This window comes from Anopheles maculipalpis, chromosome X (assembly GCF_943734695.1).
Source record: "Anopheles maculipalpis chromosome X, idAnoMacuDA_375_x, whole genome shotgun sequence".
In the NCBI taxonomy this organism is placed as follows: domain Eukaryota; kingdom Metazoa; phylum Arthropoda; class Insecta; order Diptera; family Culicidae; genus Anopheles; species Anopheles maculipalpis.
The window spans coordinates 4,292,465-4,311,517 of NC_064870.1; the positions used below are offsets into that span (position 1 = coordinate 4,292,465).

General features: G+C 49.6%; 5 protein-coding genes across 5 annotated transcripts in view; 2 read left to right on the forward strand and 3 right to left on the reverse strand.

The window, feature by feature from the left end:
* Nucleotides 1-540: 540 nt before the first annotated feature.
* LOC126562021 (uncharacterized) lies at nt 541-9,828 on the forward strand. The gene is made up of 7 exons (XM_050218435.1): nt 541-736; nt 4,748-4,860; nt 4,952-5,100; nt 5,171-5,432; nt 5,501-5,835; nt 5,921-6,080; nt 8,323-9,828. Exons 1-7 carry the CDS (start codon nt 661-663, stop codon nt 9,826-9,828), a joined length of 2,601 nt encoding a protein of 866 aa, XP_050074392.1. The 5' UTR covers nt 541-660.
* The window catches only part of LOC126567383 (histone deacetylase 4), a 171,247-nt gene continuing 155,236 nt past the window's right edge, over nt 3,043-19,053 (reverse strand). The window contains exon 13 of the mRNA XM_050223615.1: nt 3,043-3,058. The gene's annotated coding sequence lies outside the window, so the exon portion shown is untranslated. The remainder of the gene's footprint in view (nt 3,059-19,053) is intronic.
* Nucleotides 10,625-12,089, reverse strand: LOC126559048 (uncharacterized). Its single transcript, XM_050215154.1, has 4 exons — nt 11,445-12,089; nt 11,050-11,200; nt 10,855-10,971; nt 10,625-10,760 (listed from the first exon to the last, which is right to left on the reverse strand). The coding sequence occupies exons 1-4, from the start codon at nt 12,082-12,084 to the stop codon at nt 10,643-10,645; spliced, it is 1,026 nt and encodes a 341-aa protein (XP_050071111.1). The 5' UTR covers nt 12,085-12,089; the 3' UTR covers nt 10,625-10,642.
* Nucleotides 10,847-13,260, forward strand: LOC126558820 (uncharacterized). Its single transcript, XM_050214895.1, has 3 exons — nt 10,847-10,940; nt 12,140-12,270; nt 12,335-13,260. The coding sequence occupies exons 1-3, from the start codon at nt 10,930-10,932 to the stop codon at nt 13,258-13,260; spliced, it is 1,068 nt and encodes a 355-aa protein (XP_050070852.1). The 5' UTR covers nt 10,847-10,929.
* On the reverse strand, nt 16,935-18,044 carry LOC126562553 (uncharacterized). The gene is made up of 2 exons (XM_050219102.1): nt 17,906-18,044; nt 16,935-17,698 (listed from the first exon to the last, which is right to left on the reverse strand). Exons 1-2 carry the CDS (start codon nt 18,042-18,044, stop codon nt 16,935-16,937), a joined length of 903 nt encoding a protein of 300 aa, XP_050075059.1.

Genomic DNA, 19,053 nt, shown 5'->3' on the forward strand with positions numbered 1-19,053 from the left:
TTAGGCGAAAAAGCACAAAAACCGACACAGACACCACACATCCAGATCGCGCTCTCGTCTTTGCGAAACATTTTTACACGTATTTAAGCGCTTGTTTGTTTGTTTTTCTCCTATCTTCGTTTTCTCAATGAAATATGTTCCACACCAGAGTTGGAACCGCGACCTGCTCCGCGCACATACTTATAGCTGTGTTCCCTTTTTTTTCTGTCCTCTCCTCCTTTCTGTGCTTGTTTCGGTAGGGAAAAGTACCAAAAAGCACGACCCGTGATAAGTAGTTTTGAGGAAATCGAATCCAAACTGCAACAACCGCACGCGCCTCAGCGCCGTTCACTGTTCGGCATTCGGCACGGGGAAACAGCGAAACACCACCAGCGTGTCTGTAAATTGTAGGCCTCAAGCGAACCGTTCAAAGGCAGCAACATCAACGAAACGGCCGAACTAGTGTTGCCTGACGGGATTTAAAGTAGGGAAAGAAAGCGTCGACCACGGGCACCACTCTAGTCCTCGGCACGGCACCGGAAGGAGGCTTGGGGCAGGGCGAGGTGGAAGCATTACAGCACGAAAGAAAACGAATGCAAATGTCCGTCCTGCTGCTGCTGCTGCTGCCGATCGCCAACAGACTGCAACACCATCATCAACATCAACATCACCATCATCACCATGTCATCGAACACTGACCTCAGCTTCGAATGGTCAATGCTCGCCAAGAAGGATTGCCGCAAATGGAACACCGCTGGTAAGTTGGCCGATTCTGACCGCACCGTCTTAACTCCCCCTATACCCGAAACTCTCTCACATCAACGCGCGTGAAGTTTCATAAGTTTCAGCTGCTTGGTGGATTGTTAAAACCTTCCTGTCCTGTTACCGTTTTTTTTTGCAAAATCGGCATTGTACGATAGTTTGACCTACAGCTCTACCAATAGCACTAATCGTTTAATATCGTTTGCCTTGTATCGCTTACTTCCCTAATATCTCCCTCCCTACTTGTACATATATACAGCCGGTGACTCTACCGGACCTAACCGCTAGGTCCAGGAAGACTTCAGTATGTACACGTTGAAGGTCACTCTTTTTGCTCGGATAACTTCCTAATTGCCTACCATAACTCTATATCACGTGTGACGTGAGTGCAATAGTTGCTTGTAAGATCACGTGATATGCACGCTTGCGGACTTAATGTGAAGGGAAGGCCGGAGAGGCAGTGGCACCGATCCTCACACGGCAGGACCTAGCATCAAAACCCATCCAGACCGGTGCCCCGTAGTGAGGACTATCCAACTACGTGGTGTTAACTAGTCTCGTAAACCACTCGATGGCCGGCATGACCTAATAGTCGGTCGTTCAGCCAAGAAGATGAAGTATTGTGTAACCCTGTTCTGTTTAATGTCACATCCAAGCGCTATGTCATCTGGAAGCGACATTGTTTGAACATCCCGTATGTTGATCCGGCGTGAGGACACCGAGCATCGGCTTCGGCTTGTCGGTTAATGGTTTGGGTCAACTTGCAAACATCTGAAATCAGCACTGAACAAATAGATGGCATCATCACGCCATACTGTTTGAAGTCTGTGGCACACGCTGTATGTGTGTGACATCATCAAATCACCTTTGATCGAGGCAGATGTTTTGGTGGCACCGACAGCATCATCGTACTCATTTGCGCTAATCTTCGATAAGTTAGCAACACAGGTTCCAGAGATCCAGGATTTGCTTTAACCCGGTTTTGTGGCACCTGAGAAGGGGGTTTTTGTTCGGCTATCGGCTACGATCTAATCAGCGGGCGATTGCTGCTTCTGAGCTGCTACTGCAATATAATTACACCAGCAATCAAATCATTGCCCACTCATGCTTCGGTCGCACACGTTTCGCGATCTCACGGCCCCCGCCGTTCACGGGTGATCGTCATTGGACGAGTTCGATGCGTAGTCGAAACGCGAGAAAAAAGTGGCCTACAGCAATTCGATTCGAATGCAACACGCACACACCGTGCTGCTCACCGATCCGATTTGCAACATTCAACCGACGGGTATATTGTGCAAAACCCTCGATATGCTTGCTTACCCCGTGATAAGATACCGATCTTGAGCACTTGATGGAGACGGGCAGTGTATGCCCATTGCTTCTGGCCGTGCAATGCAACGGGTCGAAACGTGGCAGACGGAGGATCAGACGCTCCCCAACGCATCACGATAAACGAAAGGGCAAGCGGAAATACTGTACTACAGGTACCACAAAACGTACCACACATGACGTTAAACCTCACTGTCTACGCAAAACTGGGACGTTTGATAGCGTCCGGATGATGTATCGGGAAAGAGAGTGAGACAGAAGGAAAAACAAAAGTTATGATAATTTCTGCAGTTGCCAAGCCAGGGCAACGGGAAAGAAGATGGCGGACTGGAACGTTTAGGCGACACTTATCCGACACTGCTCCGAGATGATAACGAAATCGATGCAATCTAATGGGACGGTTTGTCGCATTACAGCAAAGAGCAGCGCGACTAATCTTTCGCGGGTTTGTGTCTGAGGTGAAGGCAGGAAACCCTAGTTAATATTTAGAGCTAATTAATAAGTCGCAGCTTATTGGTTAGGCTCCGATCAATTTGTCTTCCACAGTTGATGAAGTGGTTTTTTTTCGGATTTTATAAACAACTTCTAGTGACAAGAAAATTCAGTAAATTAAAAAATAAATAAGCAAGTTCAAGGGTTCACTTGCTCTTTGCATCATCAGCGCTTCAAAAATAGTGTGGAAGAGATTCTGAAGGCCGGCAAGTGTGAATGAACAACAACACCCAAGCACCAAGGGCCTTCTTCCTTCCTTAGACCAGACACCAAAATCGGAGAAAAGAACGGAACGGGCCCCATTACACTGCCATCGAACGGGGCGAGTGTGCGCACTGCCTTCATACGACATCCCTCTGATTTTCCCTGTCATCTGTCCACGTACCAAAGTTATGGGCCCTCGCCGAGTTAAAGGGCTAAGGGTATGGTTTTCTTTTTTATTGCTTTTGGGCTTCCATCAGGCATGCGTCGCACGCGCCGCACGCACACACACACACGCTCAGACGGAATTCTATGTGTGGTACTGTTGTACGGTACCCTGCCAAACACTTGCCAGTCTCATACGCACGTCGTAGAGTTCGCACCGCTATTGTTTGTCCGTCAGTTACCGTCCGTACGCGGTCAATACGGGCGAGATAATTTCGCTGCGGGAGCTCGTCTACTTAGCGAGTAAAGTACTTTCCTGTGTGTTTACTTGGGCGGCTGTAGTTGGCTAGGGTAGGTGATTTAGAAAACACTGCGTCCATCAAACCTACTTCAACCAACCAGATTGTTGTATGCACCGGAAAGGAGTCATCAACCTGAGTCCCCAGAGCTAGTGCTCTTCTCGATTCATCCTTGAAGTTTTACGTGTGAGTGTGAGTGATTGCGTATGTGTGTGTGTGTGTGTATGTGTGTGTATATGAGTGCCATTTTTATACTCCACCCTTAAAAATACTAACTACAAAACACTGCCGGTGACTCTGTGAGAAAAGTTTCGCAAATTCTTCTTATCAACTTCGCCAAAAAGCGCTTCGCCTGCTAATCAAATCGGCCTGCCGGATTGCTCTCGCCCTATCATCCCGAAATCTCGACGTGTAAAATATCCATCTTCTTCTTCTTCTTCTTGCCTTCTTTCCTCTCGCACCTACGCACAACATATCCTTTGGTGAATGGACGTGTTTGGACATCCTCAACCTGCACGCTACAGCATAGCCAGCGTACCGTGTATCCTTCGAGGCTCAGGGACGCGCGCCCGGACACCAATTTCTTGGCGATTTTTCTGTTTTAATATTTAGAGCAATTTTCTTTTTCGACGGCACACCGGGCCAAAAGAAAACACACACGCACGCCGCACACACACACACACCAATCCTGTACGTGGTTTGCTATTTCTTTCTTTCTCCTGGTGCGACGTATAGGAGAAAGGCAAGCAAGTAAAATAAAAATAGGGTGAACATAAAGGCAACATTATGAGCGGCCTAGGGAGCGACATGTTCGATAAGCATCTCGTCGACGAAAGCTCACAGTACATGCTGGACGGTAAGTTTCGCTTTTGGATCAGCCGACCTCGGCTTCCACTTGTGTGTGCCTGCATGTCCTTGTTAATTGCGCAATTTGATTTCTTCTCATCACGAACCGTACACTTTTTTGTTTCACGCTGTAATAATCATATTCTTGAATGTTTTCGCCGACTATTGCTTGGCTGCGATGTTTGCTCGCTTGCTTGTGCATTCAACAGCATGTATTTTGCTACTATAATTAATCTCTCCTCTTAGCTAATGGACAATCATCTCCATTTTTTGTCATCCGATAAACCATTGCACCGTAGATAGAATCGATACATATGCGTATTTTTGGGAAGGTCTTGCCGAGTGTGAGAATGAGAGAGTGTGAGTGGGTTTGTGTGTGTGTGTGTGTGTGTTCTGTTACTACCACATATAGCATTGCATCAAGCCACATTGCACATTGCACCCGAAACAGTTTGTACCTAGTGTAAAGGGTTTTCCTTCCACCCCGAGGGGTTGTTCCGAATAAATTAGCGTCAGAGAGCAAAGTTTGGGTAGATAAGCACCCTCATAATACCGCATGGCTTTGGCTAAAGTAGGCACAAAATGGTGCATGAACGATGCAAATTTATTAAACTTCAACTAGACATTTGTTGGCTCACATCAAAACATTTATCTTTCTGACATCCTTTCGGCAGATTTGCAACTGGCAGCTGAGCTCGGTAAAACGCTGCTGGAAAGAAATAAGGAGCTCGAGGCGACCATAAAACACCACCAAAACATCATTGATGATAATGTACTGGAGATAGAGGTAAAGTAGTAGATGTCCGGTGGAGATGCAAAACTGCTTGGATGTTCTAGGCTCTAAATGTACGGCCATTTTGTTTGCTTCACCTTTCTAGTATTTAACAAAACAGAACGCTGCCCTGCGCGAGGTAAACGATTCGCGGATGAAGATCTACGAGCAGCTGGAGGTGAGCATTCAGGATCTGGAGAGGGACAAGTACAAGCTGGCGCTCGAGTATCAGGCAGAGAAGAAACATGTGAAACAGTGAGTGGCCGACTTCGATCTCGGGGATAGCAATACGCAATCAATCATGCCGTTCCGAACTCGTTTGCAGGCTGTGTACGCATATTGAGAGCTTAGAAACCAAAGTAGAAGAGCTAACCCGATCGCTCGAGGACGCTCGGCGGCAGGTGGAAACGTATTGTAGGACCAAAAAAACGGACAGGTTGGTTAGTCAGCAGCAGCAGCAGCAGCAGCAACAACAGCCACCATCAGGACTGCGGATAATAAGCCCAACCAGCCATCCATCGAAAGACGCCATAGCTGTTGTTTCTCTACCAGAGGGCGAAAGCACCAGTCGACAGATAGACGAAACCGTGAGTGTTAGCTACCCGGTGGGGTGTCGCTCGGCTGCAACCAAATGTGACCATTATTTGCCTTTTAGTGTCCACAAGTCAAACCAACGTCCTCGGCAACGGCACAGCACTGTGGTGTCACCGTATCGTCCCAGCAGGCGGATGATAATCTGGACGAGCGAGATGGCGGTACCGGTACGGAGGAGCACACGCTCAGCGAAGATAACGAGGAGGTGATGCACATTATGCAGGAGCTGCAGCGTACGCAAAAGTGTCTAATATCCGAGCAAAGCAAGGTGGGCGAACTGGAGGAGCAGCTAGCGTCGATTGTGCAGGAAAACACGGCACTCCACGAGAAGTTGCAGAACCGCTCGTCCGACCTCAAGTCTGGCGGTGATGGGCCGTCAATGCTGGAGGAGTTAAGGTAGCTAGAGGACTCCTGCTGGCGGGATCCCTTGTTGCATTATAGCGCACTAACTATAGCGTACTCTGTATGTATGTATGTACAGGCAAGCGGGGCAGGTGTGCATCCATTGTCTGCGGGATTTGCGCGAACAGCCGGACAATGACTCCATCATCACTGGTACCGAGGACGATGACGCCAGCCTGTTGGAGATGATGAATAACGTGGAGTTCCCGAAGGTGTACCGGACATCTGTAACGTTACAGGTACCGTACCGGGGCAGCTCACAACTTTCTATCGTTTGCAGCTCTAGAAGCGTCCCTAGCGATCGATCCGCAACACATAGTCTTTTGCTACACAGATATATAGATATATCCGTCTGTCTTACATTCACAATTTGAGGTAGCAAGTTACAAGAGGTCTGATGAAAGCTGATAACACAACTTATTTACAGAAACTTTCTTTCTTATATCTTTATTTCTCTCTCGCTCTTTATCTCTCTGTTTGTTTCTTCATAAAACTATTTAGTTATTACACAGTATCATAGCCTGTATCATAGTTTGTAAAACTTTTTCCGTTCCCTTAATGTGGTCAGTACTAATATCTGTAAAAAAAATCTTTATATACTCAACACGTGTAAAATATTAATCGCCAACCGTACTACCAGCAGAAAATTCCTAACTAGCTTCTGCACCACTAAACACCTTCCATGCTGCATGTAACACACCGCACCCGTAGTATTTTCTGCATAATTTCCAGCGTTAGGCATACATCTTTTGAAGCTCGAATGTTACAGCTCTTGGCACGGCATTCGCTATGTATGGAGCAACCTAGCTAGCAGTCCAAAGCAGGTCCACGCGAAACAAAACAAGAAAACCCCATTTAGTTCATTTAATTCATTTCAAAGGATTTATTTTCTCCTCTGTTTGTTATTTAGTTTGGTTGTTTTGTTTTGTTTTTTGTTTGCCATCTTATATCCTTATTTCTTTCTTTCTTTCTTTTCGTTTCTTCTTCTTCTTCTTCGTTTTTTTTCTCTTCTTCTAGGCGCAAACTTGCCCAATATGTGGACACTCATCCAAATATCTGCATGAGCTTCCCGTTAATATCGTTAAACTTTTGTTCAAACTCTGGTTGCACGTAGTCCGCAAGTTCGCCATCCTAAAGCGGATGCTAAATTATATGTACCGGCCAGCGCTGCTCATACATCAGCTGATAAGCCTGCCATCGTACGAGCAGCTCAACTGTCTCTAGCATGCGTGGATATGCAGCATTAGTAATAACAAAAACAAATCCAGTATTCCAGTATACTAATTTCAGTAAATAGCCGACGGATTTTCGCCCAATTCGAGTTTTCCTTGCGAAAAAAAAAATACGAGAAACAAGGCCATTACTTATTTAAATTGCACCCTTCACTGCTACAGTGAGAATTGTAATCAAGCACGTCCTAGTACCGGTAAAGGCTAGGATACATTCCAGGGTTCCGGGTTACAATCGGATGGCTAATCCACTATGTACAAAACAAATCGTAGGACATTTGCCGAAGGGCATCAGTAATTTAATTTTAGCAATAATGCCGTTTCAAACAGGGTGCTTACAACAACAAAAATCAAACCGTACTTAACAAATTAATACCATTTCGGTACTGCTGGCATCCAAAGCAATCCACCAAGTGACTCGAAGTTACATTAAGATGTTTTTTTTTTAAATTAATTCGCATGAGTGGATTGCTTTACTGCTAGACCTGTAATGCTTTAATTCCCTTTTTTGTTCCTGTTGATCCTACTAGATCAATATGTTTTATTGTGTATAATATTGTTTTGTATGTATGTATGTATTATGTAGTTGGTTGGCTAATTAGTTGTTATCTTTTTAAAGACCCGTAACTACGCTCACTTAAACTTTTAGCGTCTACTAATACTAAGACTACAGATGTACAGGGTGATCAGAGGCGGATTTTCCTTTAAGCGGATTGAGCGGCCGCGTGGGGTCCACCGTCTCTAAAGGAGCTCTGAGCTCCCTCAGACTGCTGAGTTCAAGGGCTCTCTACGAAAGAGCTCCAAAACCATTTCCGCTTTGGGCCTCAGAAGGGCTAAATCCGCCTCTAAGGGTGATTGTTATTTTATAAGAAAATCTAGGTCCCCCCGTAATGAGAATGACTATCCAACTACCGTGGTATCGGCAAATCTAGTAAAAAAGATCGTTAAAAAGGTCAAAAGGTCGTTAAGCCAAGAAGAAGAAGAAGAAGAAAATCAAGAGATAGAGGGAGAGAGAAAACTTGAGCAAAATATTGTAAAATACACCCAAAATTTCAAATCGTAGCAGTCCAAAATTTAATTGTCATTTAATAGCGAGAGAAACCCGCAACAAAAGTACTTCCCATAGCACATCTCAAGTTTGATAGGACTCTTGAGAAAGAGAGAGAGAAAAAAACAGATGCTTAGAAAGATGCTAAGAGGTCGAGAGTTTCATTCTAATGTACAACTGTTTCGCTTCTACTCTGCGTTACAGATAAATCCAACGGAACCGGACAGCTTGGACCTTTCGGCAAGTGAATGTGCCGGTCCGACCAACCCGTACCGCGAGCTGGTAGAAAAGTATGAAGCCTTGCTCGACGTTCACCGTCAACCGATCGTACGCAAATCCACGACGGCAGCAGCGGGCACAGCCTCAGCAACAGTTGGCTCCGGTAACAATACACCCGTCGACAGCTGTCAACCGCAGCAGCTGTTGGGTGATGCGGTCGATGGTGAACCAGCCCCACGCTACTCGATCCAGTTCAATCCAGCCATCGTGGGCGGTGAAAACCCGCAGCAGGAGCAACATCCGAGCGCGCAGGGCATCCGGTCGGCGGTGGCAGTGGCCGCCACCGAGTGCTCTGAAACCGAAACGGCCAGCTCGGGCTATTCGGACGAGGTGAGCAACAAGGCAACGCAGACGGACGAGAGCCCGCGCAACTTCCTGTGCACGATTGCGGACGGCAAGGACTGGCGGTTCAGCATCTACGAGGATGAGAGTGCTATCGATTCGCGGTTCCGCTTCAGTCCGGCGCATCGCGAACTGTTCCGGGAGATATTTAGCGTGCTGCGCAAGGCGGCCGAAAATCGGGACGAGGGTGACCAGCTGCCGCTGCTGGACGATACGAAACCGGCCGGTGCTGTAGTGGCGGGCAAGGAGACAACCAATCCGGTACCGCCGGTAACGCCCGCCAACGAGGAACCACCGTCCCGGTTCGGTGTCGAGGAGAAGGACGAAGACGACGACGAGACCGTCAGCTTCATCAGTGAGCAGTCCTTCGCAATGTCCGAATGCATCACTAAGTCAGAGCGTCGCCGTATCGCTCGCCAAGCAAAGGCCGCCTGTCGGTATGGGGAGGAGGAAGCTAACGAATTGGATGCGAATCTTGCCGCCGAACAGAATCAACGGCAGCAACTGCAGACACAGCAGCAGCAGCAGCAGCAGCCGCAACAGCAAAAGGATATGACGTATCCATTAGAATACATCGCTGTCGCCGTGAACAAGCGCAAGTCCCGCCGTCGAAGTCATCGGCGGGAGGGTACCCAGCCAGCCACTCCACAGACACCACCCCGTACGGGCAGCGCACGAAAGCACCGTCCCACCTACCGACCGTGGAACCCTGAACGGGACGGTGTCATCGCTGCACCGGGCGAATGGAACGGTAACTCGATGACCGTGTACAACCGGGCCATGAACAAACCGGGCCAGTCCGGGGCTGCCACTACACTTGACGGTGCCAACACGAGCCAGACGCCAACGTCCACCAAGTCACGGCGGTCTAGCGAGAAAAAACGGAACGCCTCGGGCAACCGGTTCGCGGAGCTGCAGGATAAGGCTCTCGGTGATGATGCGGTGGAATTCCGGCCCTCGACTGCCTCGCAGCATCTGCACAAACTGCAAAAACTGGATCTCTCGTACGCGGAGGTGCTGCGCCGTGTGGATGGTAACCATCCCTTCCCTGCCCGACGCCAGTACAGCAAGCCGCATACGCAGGAGTAAACCAGCGGCCCAGATGCGGAACTTCTCCCGGAATTACCAAGCGACGCAGTTGCGTTTCGGTCGATTTAGAATAAAATTTCTTCAAATTTCTTCAAAGCAAAAGAAAACTCGAATTTGAATGTTTTTTTTTTTGTACATCCTTTTTTCTTTTTAAGTACAAGGGTCACTTAGTGGTGTTTTTATTATGGCGCAACATTACAACTGCCCCAAAGGCACTCCGTAAGTTTTCTGCATCTCTGTACATCTCGGGAAAAAATTCGGTTCGCCAGGAAGCTCAGACACGTTGCTAGATACTTGATAACAATTGCGTTCGCTCCAGTTTGGTGGTGGTGTTAGAGAAAGTCATTGAGTAGGTCATGTTTGCCCTCCAGAACAGCGGCAAGAAGCGGGCAATCCTTTATGTTTTGCCGGTTTTTTTTTTTTTTTTTTTGATTGGCGACACTTTTCGGAAGCAATGTTCTATCTGTTTCGTTTGCATTTTGACAGAGGAACCGGAACTAAAGAAACCGAGAGAGTGAGTGAGAACGAGGGAGAAAATGTTTGCCTAATGTCGCAAAATTCGGACTTGAGTACGGCCTGGCACCATAGACACGCGCACACGAAAACGTTGGTGTGAAGTACGCCTATTTTCCCACATTTCTTAAAGTTTTCAGGGCATTGCGGTTCAAGCGGGAGTTCGCGTCCTTCGCTTCGTCCTTCATGTTCTGTCCCGAGAATTCTCGTTCATTCGACGCAATACGGCATACACACGCAATCACACACACACACAATCACACACATACACATAACACGGCCGCTGTCTGCAATGGCGCATTTAGTAGCAACGACATCTGTCGGCTGGGCAGTTGGACTTGAAGTTGAGACACTGGTCCAGACAGTATACGTCGGCTCCCTCGCGGCCTCGCAGCTCACCGATCGCTTCACACGTTTGGCTGCAATCGCAAAACACATATCACACATCAGCTCGGTCGCGGATAGCCTTCGTGGTACAACAACAGGTACGTAATTGTGGTGGCGAATACTTACGGACAGTGGCACACCGTTTCCGGACAGTTCGGTGGATAGCGGAGACAGTTGCTCTGGCACCAATCCTCCATCCCGATGAAGCTGCGGTAGGTTGCGGTGGGTAGGCATACCTGGTCCCTGGTGGCAGGAAAGGATGTTGAGGGGTAGTTTGTTTATTTGGATGGGTTTTAAGTGTTTTATTGGAATGGATCTTACCGGATGATGAGTGGATACACGTTATCAGGCTTCGGATCGCGGAAGTCCCGGTAGTACAGCAGGAACGGATTATTATTGCCAACAAAGAGTGGAGGCCGGCCTCCACCAGTATTGGACACGATGCTGATGTCGGCACAGTTACGGAACGTTTCTTTCGAAGCGTCCGGAGAAAATTAGAAGAGAGTGAAGTGTTAATATAACAACAACAACAAAGCCCTCAAATTCACCGGGACAATAACAAACTTTCAAAAAAAAAATTCGCTAATAAACGTCAGAATTAGTTCGAAAGAGGATTTTAAACCAGTAACGAGTAGCCTTGACACGTCCGCCTAAATGTATGCAATTCACCTAGATTTGGCGTAGTAAAACATGCGTGTGCCTCAACCCAAACTTACCTGGTCTTCCGCAACCAACCGACTCGGTACCGTTGTCGCATCTTCCCCACATATTACCGGTAAAGTACGTCCACTGCAGTACGCACTGCGTGCAGCTGACGTACAATGGCAGCTGCACACGGTACCGGAACACATCCTTTTTCTTCGACTCGGGAGGAATGAAAAACCGAACCTCCCGCGTACCGGCGAGATACAGCGGATAGCGGTCGAAACATTCCTGTGTCGCTTCCGCCTGCGGGTTGTTGTTGGGACAGAGGTACAGCTCGAACCGGCCCATATGGTTCGCGGTCAGCTCGATCTCAACCTCGACCTCCTGCCCCGCCACGTACCGACGCGACACAATACCCTTGCCATACTCACCGCCCGCCTCGTGGGGCCGTGGTGATCGTAGATGGTACGCGTCCCCGCATACCCCGCAATTGCCCTGGTTCTGTTCCCACTGCACTGCGTAACCGCCGCAGAACAGCTCGTTATCGTTGTAATTGACCGGATTAGGAAAGCCGAAGCGCCACATTGCATTGCGTGCCGGTGGTTCCATCATGCGCCCGTGGCCTCGAACTTCCCGTGGTGTAGCGGCGAGCAGCAGCACTGGGAGCAACCACCGCAACAGTGGCCGCACCCTGGACACTCCCCAGCACATCTAGAAAGCGGAGAAAAGTGTTGATGAGCATTGCCTTCATTTTTTGCCGTTGCAGGTTCTCGCGCCAACAAGGGATGACGTTTCGCGTACTGTTCGGGATACTGTGTCTAGGGGCACAGGCATTCCTACGTCTGCACGGCGCATCGAGTGCAACCGATGAGTCCAGTCAGGTCACAGCTCAGCATGGTAAGCGATATGACGAGAAACTAGAAGGTTTGGAAGGTAGATAAAGCTTTCTTATCGTTCTTAGTGGGCGAAAACTGTGAGCATCACACCACAACAACCAGCCAGTTCGAGGAGTACTTCGATATGGATCAAATCGGCAACAACCGGTCCGAGCAGAACGTCGTAGACCTGACACTGTTCATACAGGTGCGCAACATGCAGGAAGAGTTGGCGATCCTTCTCTCCGCTAGCAACCGGTCACGCCAACATCCCGATTACGGCCGAACGTATGAGGTGCGCATCAGCAACGTGTACACCGTTATCTACAAGGAAACGCTCCGGATGTCCGCCCATCACAGCCACAACTTTAACTTTTTCCCGGGCGAACAGTTCCGGCTACGGATCCAAATTACACGCGCAGGCCACATTACCGTCTCCATACCGGGGCTGCAGAAGTCACTCATACTGACCGTGCACGACGAACGGCCACCGATCGAAGTTTCTTACATTAGCTTCGGCTCGCGCATGAACGCCTACCCGGTGACGTTCTACTTCAACTGTGTTGACGCAGCGTTGGGCACACCGGCCCAACGGAAGCTACCGATCGAACCGATTGACGGGCAAGAATCGGATTCCCCGCGGGGCGAACAACAACCTGCACCACCATCGCAATCGATGCACGATGCCGAGGAGGCTAGTATTATGGCGCACCGTGCAACCGATGACGACCACGATGAGCAGGACGAAGAATCCGGTGATGATGATAGCGCTGGACAGCGACAGGACACATCGAGCGATCAGGCCACCAAATGTCCCGTCTGTCCCAAGCCGGAAAAGTGTGAGGTGGTGGTGAAGGCTTGCTCCGACACCTCCAAGGATCTCTTGATGCAGGCGTCCGGTGCGGATAGCGAGAAGCAAAAGTATTTCTTCTACTTCAACGTTTACCTGAGCAGCAAGGGTGAGAAAGGCGGCAAGGTACCGGTGGCCGACGCCACCAATCAGATCGCATAGAGCACGGAGGCTAGACCACTCAACACACCCACAACCCTCAACATATCGATCCGGTGCAAAACTATGATGCACTAGTGTAGCAGTGCAACGGTAACAGATACAAATCACAAAAGAGTTTAACTATACTCCATTTTAATCCTGATTAAGATTACCCGAACACGATCATCTATCGGCGAATATTCCAAGGATGCTGGCCTGGCTGGTAGATAGACGCTAGAGCTCTCTCTTTCTCTCTCTCTCTTTCTCTTTCTCCGCAACATCTCGCATCCGCGTGGGTGTGATGGCTAGAATGATGACATTATACTTTCAATAAACTTAAAGAGTATATGCAGACTTGATCGCAACCGTGCCCAACGTTGCCATCATCAGCGCACGCTGTTATCCGAAACACACTGGGTGGACACGTTTCTATCAAGCACTTTGGAGTGGAGCCGTGTTGAAGCTAATTTACTGTACGCTCGCTCGGAATGTCATCAGAACCGGCTATCGGTTGCTCTCCGGTTCCTTCGGATGGGGTTTCAAGCATCAAAAGGTGAACGTGAAACCAGACGAAACCATAAGAACGCCCAAGAACGTTCACCTTGTGCATGCGCCTCCACTTCCCCACCAATTCTCCAAGAACCTCCAAAACTACCCACACACACACATGCACACAAACAATCGAATGCAAATGTGCAATGCAATGGGAGTTGTGAGGACAGAGCGTAAGATAACGCTAGTCAGGAACAAAACACCTCCGCACACCACATTCATAGAACATTAGCCCCGATTTGGTGTACCGGGAGCAGACCGCAGGAACACCCGTCGGATGGTGTAATGCAAAAAAAAAAAAAACACGCTACATTACACAGAGACGTAGCGAATGGTAGCCCAACCGATCGGGCCTGTCCCGGCGCGATCCAGAACGCGATGCCTAAATGTCAAGGACGTATGTGTATGCGGCCTCCGAAAAGGGCAATCGCGGTACTCCTTTATTCAGTGCCTGTGCCTTTTAGTGTACGCTTCCGAGCTTATCATCGTGTGCCCACACACACACACACACACACACACACACACACATAAACGCGCGTGAGCGCATATGCGGCGATCAATGCAACCGGAAGAACCAACCAGACCATCGAGCAGCGTGCCGGAATGTCTAGAACCAACCGTCAGAATGATGTGGCGTGCAGAGCGGCCCAATCAGCCCGTAAGGTACTCTTGAGCAATTAGCAGCATTTGTCTCTCGACAGAGAGATTGTCCGACGGCAGCCAGAAAGTATGTGCGCATGCGTGTGTGTGTGTGCTTAATAAATCAGCTAGCACCGTCGATCGGCTGCTGACGTTTGGAGCGCGTCGCGCAAGCGACCCAGACAGACCGAGAGAGTCAAGTTTATCCTTAAGCGCAGCTATATTGTTACCAACTATTGCGGAAAGGAAGAGACTTTTACGGGGGCCACAATATAGTAATAAAAAAAAAAGGGCACCAATTCGCGCGCCCGCTCGAATGTGTTAATTCCTCTTTTGCCTACTGCCGTAAATATGCCCCACCGCGCCCAATCATCATCCTTGCCTCCTCCCCCTTTCTCCCCTCACCCAACCAGTCTCCCCGATAAGGTCCGGAATAAGGGAGGCTGGATGTGGTTTGACATTTGCCGACGTGGCCCAGTGTCATTATTAAGCCCGGGCGAACGTCCTCCAGGAGCAGATGAGCAGCCGATGTGCGAAGATGCGCAAACCAGCCGAACATACCTGAACCCAGGCCAGAAGAAGCATGGGATTGTGGGGAGAGCGAGGGAGAGCGAGAGAGAGAGAGAGTGAGAGAGATTATGGACGGCTTTCAGTGCGTGGAGATGTAGGCATACCGGCGGTAGGTGCAGATTATCGAAGATGACCGATGCTGACAAGCGCATCACATCGCAGGTCCTATTTTTCATCCATTCGCCAGCACCATGCCACCCTGGCTGGAAGGACACTGGAGGGCCGATGGCGCGACATGTCAAATTGACCTTTTGTCCAGTTTCGCGTAGTAATCGAGCGGTGCCCGCTTAAAGGTTAAAAAGCTGCCAGAGGTACTTTTTTTTAATATTACTGAAGATGCGAAGATTCTACACGCACACTGCCCTTTTGAAAGCCCTCCCCGCCCTCCCCCCGAACCGGCATTGTGCAGTGTGTGTGTGTGTGTTTGGGGTGGGCCCCGGATACTTTGTTAACTCCCTCTTGAGGCCCTTCGCAAGTATGGGTCCGTAGCGAATCTTTTGTTTTGTCGCCAACCGGCCACAACCCCGCATAGATAAGGAAGGCGTAAAGCAGAGGGCGAAACGTGCTGATGGGTGGATGGGAAAAGCAGATCGCATCCTCGACATTAACACCGCGTTAAGTAATAACGCCGCGGTATGCGAGCTGACGGGACGAAGCGGGTGAGCAGCGTGCCACCGTACAGTGTGGTGCGTAAAGTAACGCGCGGTCCACAAAAACAGGGAGAAGGATCACTTTAGAAAATTTGACATTTGACCGTTGCGGATGACTCGGTGTGCAGGTGCGGTAAGCGCGCCTCGTTACATCTGTAATGTATGTGTCGCGCACTATCGGATTTGCTCGGATCAAGATAAGCTAAGGATATGGTTATTGTTCGCTATAGAGCGGTTCTACAGCTTAACAATACACTGCATCCGTCATGTTTTATTTGGCATTTCGGGACCTCCGACCCACCGGGACCAATGCTTCCAATTCCGTGTAGCGCACCGTGCTCCGCCAACTCTCCGGTACCAGTAGTACTACCAGTGGCCCCATTTGTCGTGCGTAATGCGTAATCACATTATAGGGCACGTCGTGCAGTAACTATGGCTTAACCTTTCGCACATCACTGTACCGTGTAGTTGGAGCACGTAAAACAAAACTACACACCAACGAAAACGGACGGAACTGCGGGAGTCTGGATGGGCAGGCCATTTTGTGTCGCAGCAGCGGTTGCATTTATTTTTGCACATGTTGTTCGTAACATCATAACGGCTAGTAAGTACAGCCAGGGGTGGCTTAGTTCACCGCACCGTCCATAAATAATGTAGCGGCCATTTACGCTCGTTGCGCACTTCCAGGTGCCACCTCTTCGGATGTATGACTTTTATAGCAACCAACCAACGCACTTCACGGGGGAAAGGGGGGGGGGGGGGGGAGGCGAACTCTAGAGCGAGAAGTGGAGTAGCCGCTCACGATGAGTGCTACAATTACAGCAGACAAAACAGCAGCTCACCCTGCTCGGGACGGGAATGTATGAAGATGTTTCAGCGCGTTTTGCAGACATTATTAAAGCACCCCGCTGCCCGCTGTCTCGTCCGGTTCCCATGTAGTGGGCCCGGCCGAACTTGACCCACGCGGTGTATGACATTTTCGGGCCGTCCATTATGATTGTCAAGCCATGTTGGGTTGAGGGGAAGCATACGGACCTTTGGAGCAGAATTACCATCGAATTATCAGGACCCGCAAAGGCAGACAGAGGAGACTGCTGATGGGACAAAAGTTTAACTACACGCTTGTTCAGTTTATGGGCGGTCAGGCTCACTCTTGTACGATTGTGAGGCCACTCGCCCGCAACGGCAAACATAGAGGGCAGCACCACTGTTACAGTCATCACCGGATGTTTGTTTCGTGCATGTTTATTAATGTAGGCAACTTTATCTACACAGCAGCACCACCTACACACCATCGTCGGTCGGTTTGCGTACACCACCGCCAGCAAGTACATTCGATTTCGTCCGGTTCCGCATCAGATAGAGATTGAAGTAGAAGTAGTACTTTTGCTGCTCCAGGTCCCCGTTTACTGTCGAGTCGTTCGGATCCTTGGTGGTGTCGGCGCACGCTTTTACCACCACTTCACAGCGCTGCTTCGGGCAGACGGGGCACGAACCATCCGTCAGCGGCAGGTTGGTTGCAGATCCGGCCGTCTCGGCAACCAACTCGATCGCTCGGTACTGTGGCAAACCGCAGCCCAGCAGGAACCGGACCGGGTAGGCGTTCATGCGCGACGAGAAGCTCACGTACTGTACGTCGAGTGCCTGCCGTTCGTCTACCACTGCCAGCAACGGTCGGCGAACGTTATCGTTCACCAGCACGGTCAGGTTACCGTCCCGGCTGACCAGAAACCGTAGCCGGAAGTGATCCGCTGGGAACAGTTTATCCGCGGGACTGTGGTACGCCTGCATTTTCAGCGTTTCCCGATATACCACCGTGTAGACGTTGGTGAGCCGCATTTCGTAGGTGCGGGCAAAATCTGGATGCTGGTAGGAGCGGTTCTGGCCGGACAGTAAAATGGCTAGCTCCTCCTGCCGGTTTCGCACCAGTACCGTGAAGCTAACGTTCACCAGATAGCTGGTGGACGGTTCGTTCCCAATGTCCGCCAGTGCGAAGTACTGATCGAATGTGCCCGACGTGACCGTGTGCTCCAGACAGTTCGTTGGCACTTTAATCCCAGCAGATAAACGGCACGCGCACACATGGACATGCAAAAGCGTGACATTTAATTAGTGTCTTGTTGATTGTGACTGTTCCGGGGACCGTTCATTAGTTTGAGGGGGATTTTTTTGGCTGACTTCCTGCACCTGCCGCCATTGACAGGTGTGTGTATAAGGTGTGCGAGGCTACACGGAAAAATGAATCAGAACTTTACCATCATCGTCCGCTGCCGTCGGGCTGGAAGCGTCGGCGGCCATTACAAGCGATATGCCGTTAGGTTGATCCGAACCGAACAGGACTATTTCTGCCATCAGCAGTCGGATGATTAATTTGCCCAAAATTCCCCAAAACATGGCGCACAAGGAAGATCACACAACAGCAAAAACAAAACAAAAAAAACCGGGACACACGGTTTCACTACGGTGAGCAAATAAATTAAGCCACGATTTGAATAAATCTTTGATACTCTCTCCCGTCAGTTCGTCGTTCCTGTAAAACGCAGCACACTTAATCTCTGCTCGGTGAGGGTTTTTGCTCTGTTTCTGGTGGGGCGAAAAAAAGCAAAGAATCTCGACACACACAGAATGGCTAAATAGTGCCCGGGAAGATACGCGCACGCAGCCTCAGCACGCACTTGAGACTGGACTGAAATGTCGTTTCAGCGCGTATTGAATTGACCGCAAATGAATGTTGGGGAGGGGTGGGTGAGCTAGGCAGGGCGAAAAGGGACGTTTTTGCATAATACTGTGATTACGATATCACCAACCGTATATACGGCTGATAGAGGAACTGAGTGGTGGTCACCGCTCGGGCAGAAGGAAGAATCGTTGCGGAAGTGGTGCCCAGTGTCACTGCGAAGCAGTGAACTCAGCTCAGATGTCCACAAACCGCCCAACGCTGACAGTCTTATCGGCAACGACTCAGGAAGTGGGATGTGTGATATGTGGACCAGCTGAGCCGTATCGGCTGCATCACGGCGACGCTGCCATCTTTCTTGGTGGATTTACTGTCGCGGAAGAGAAACCGATTGCTTACCCAAAAAGATGTCGCATGTTACTTCTGGCCTATCGGTCCCTGTCATTTGTCTGGTTGGAATTCTCCATCTTTTTTGTCGTTGTGTGGCATATTCTGGCCTATCTAGTTGTCCAACTGGAGACGGTATTTCGGTGGTTCGCTCTGGGGAAATCTGCAACATTCACTGTGCAGGACGAAATTTCACAACAAATCAAGCGTGTTGGCGATCTCCGTCGTAAATCATGACGGGGATAATTTGGAGCAGAGTTCGCATGCAAATTGGAGGCACGACGCTTTACATTTGATAACGCTACATGTATGTTTTCGTGCCGTCAGGCTTTGTGCTGG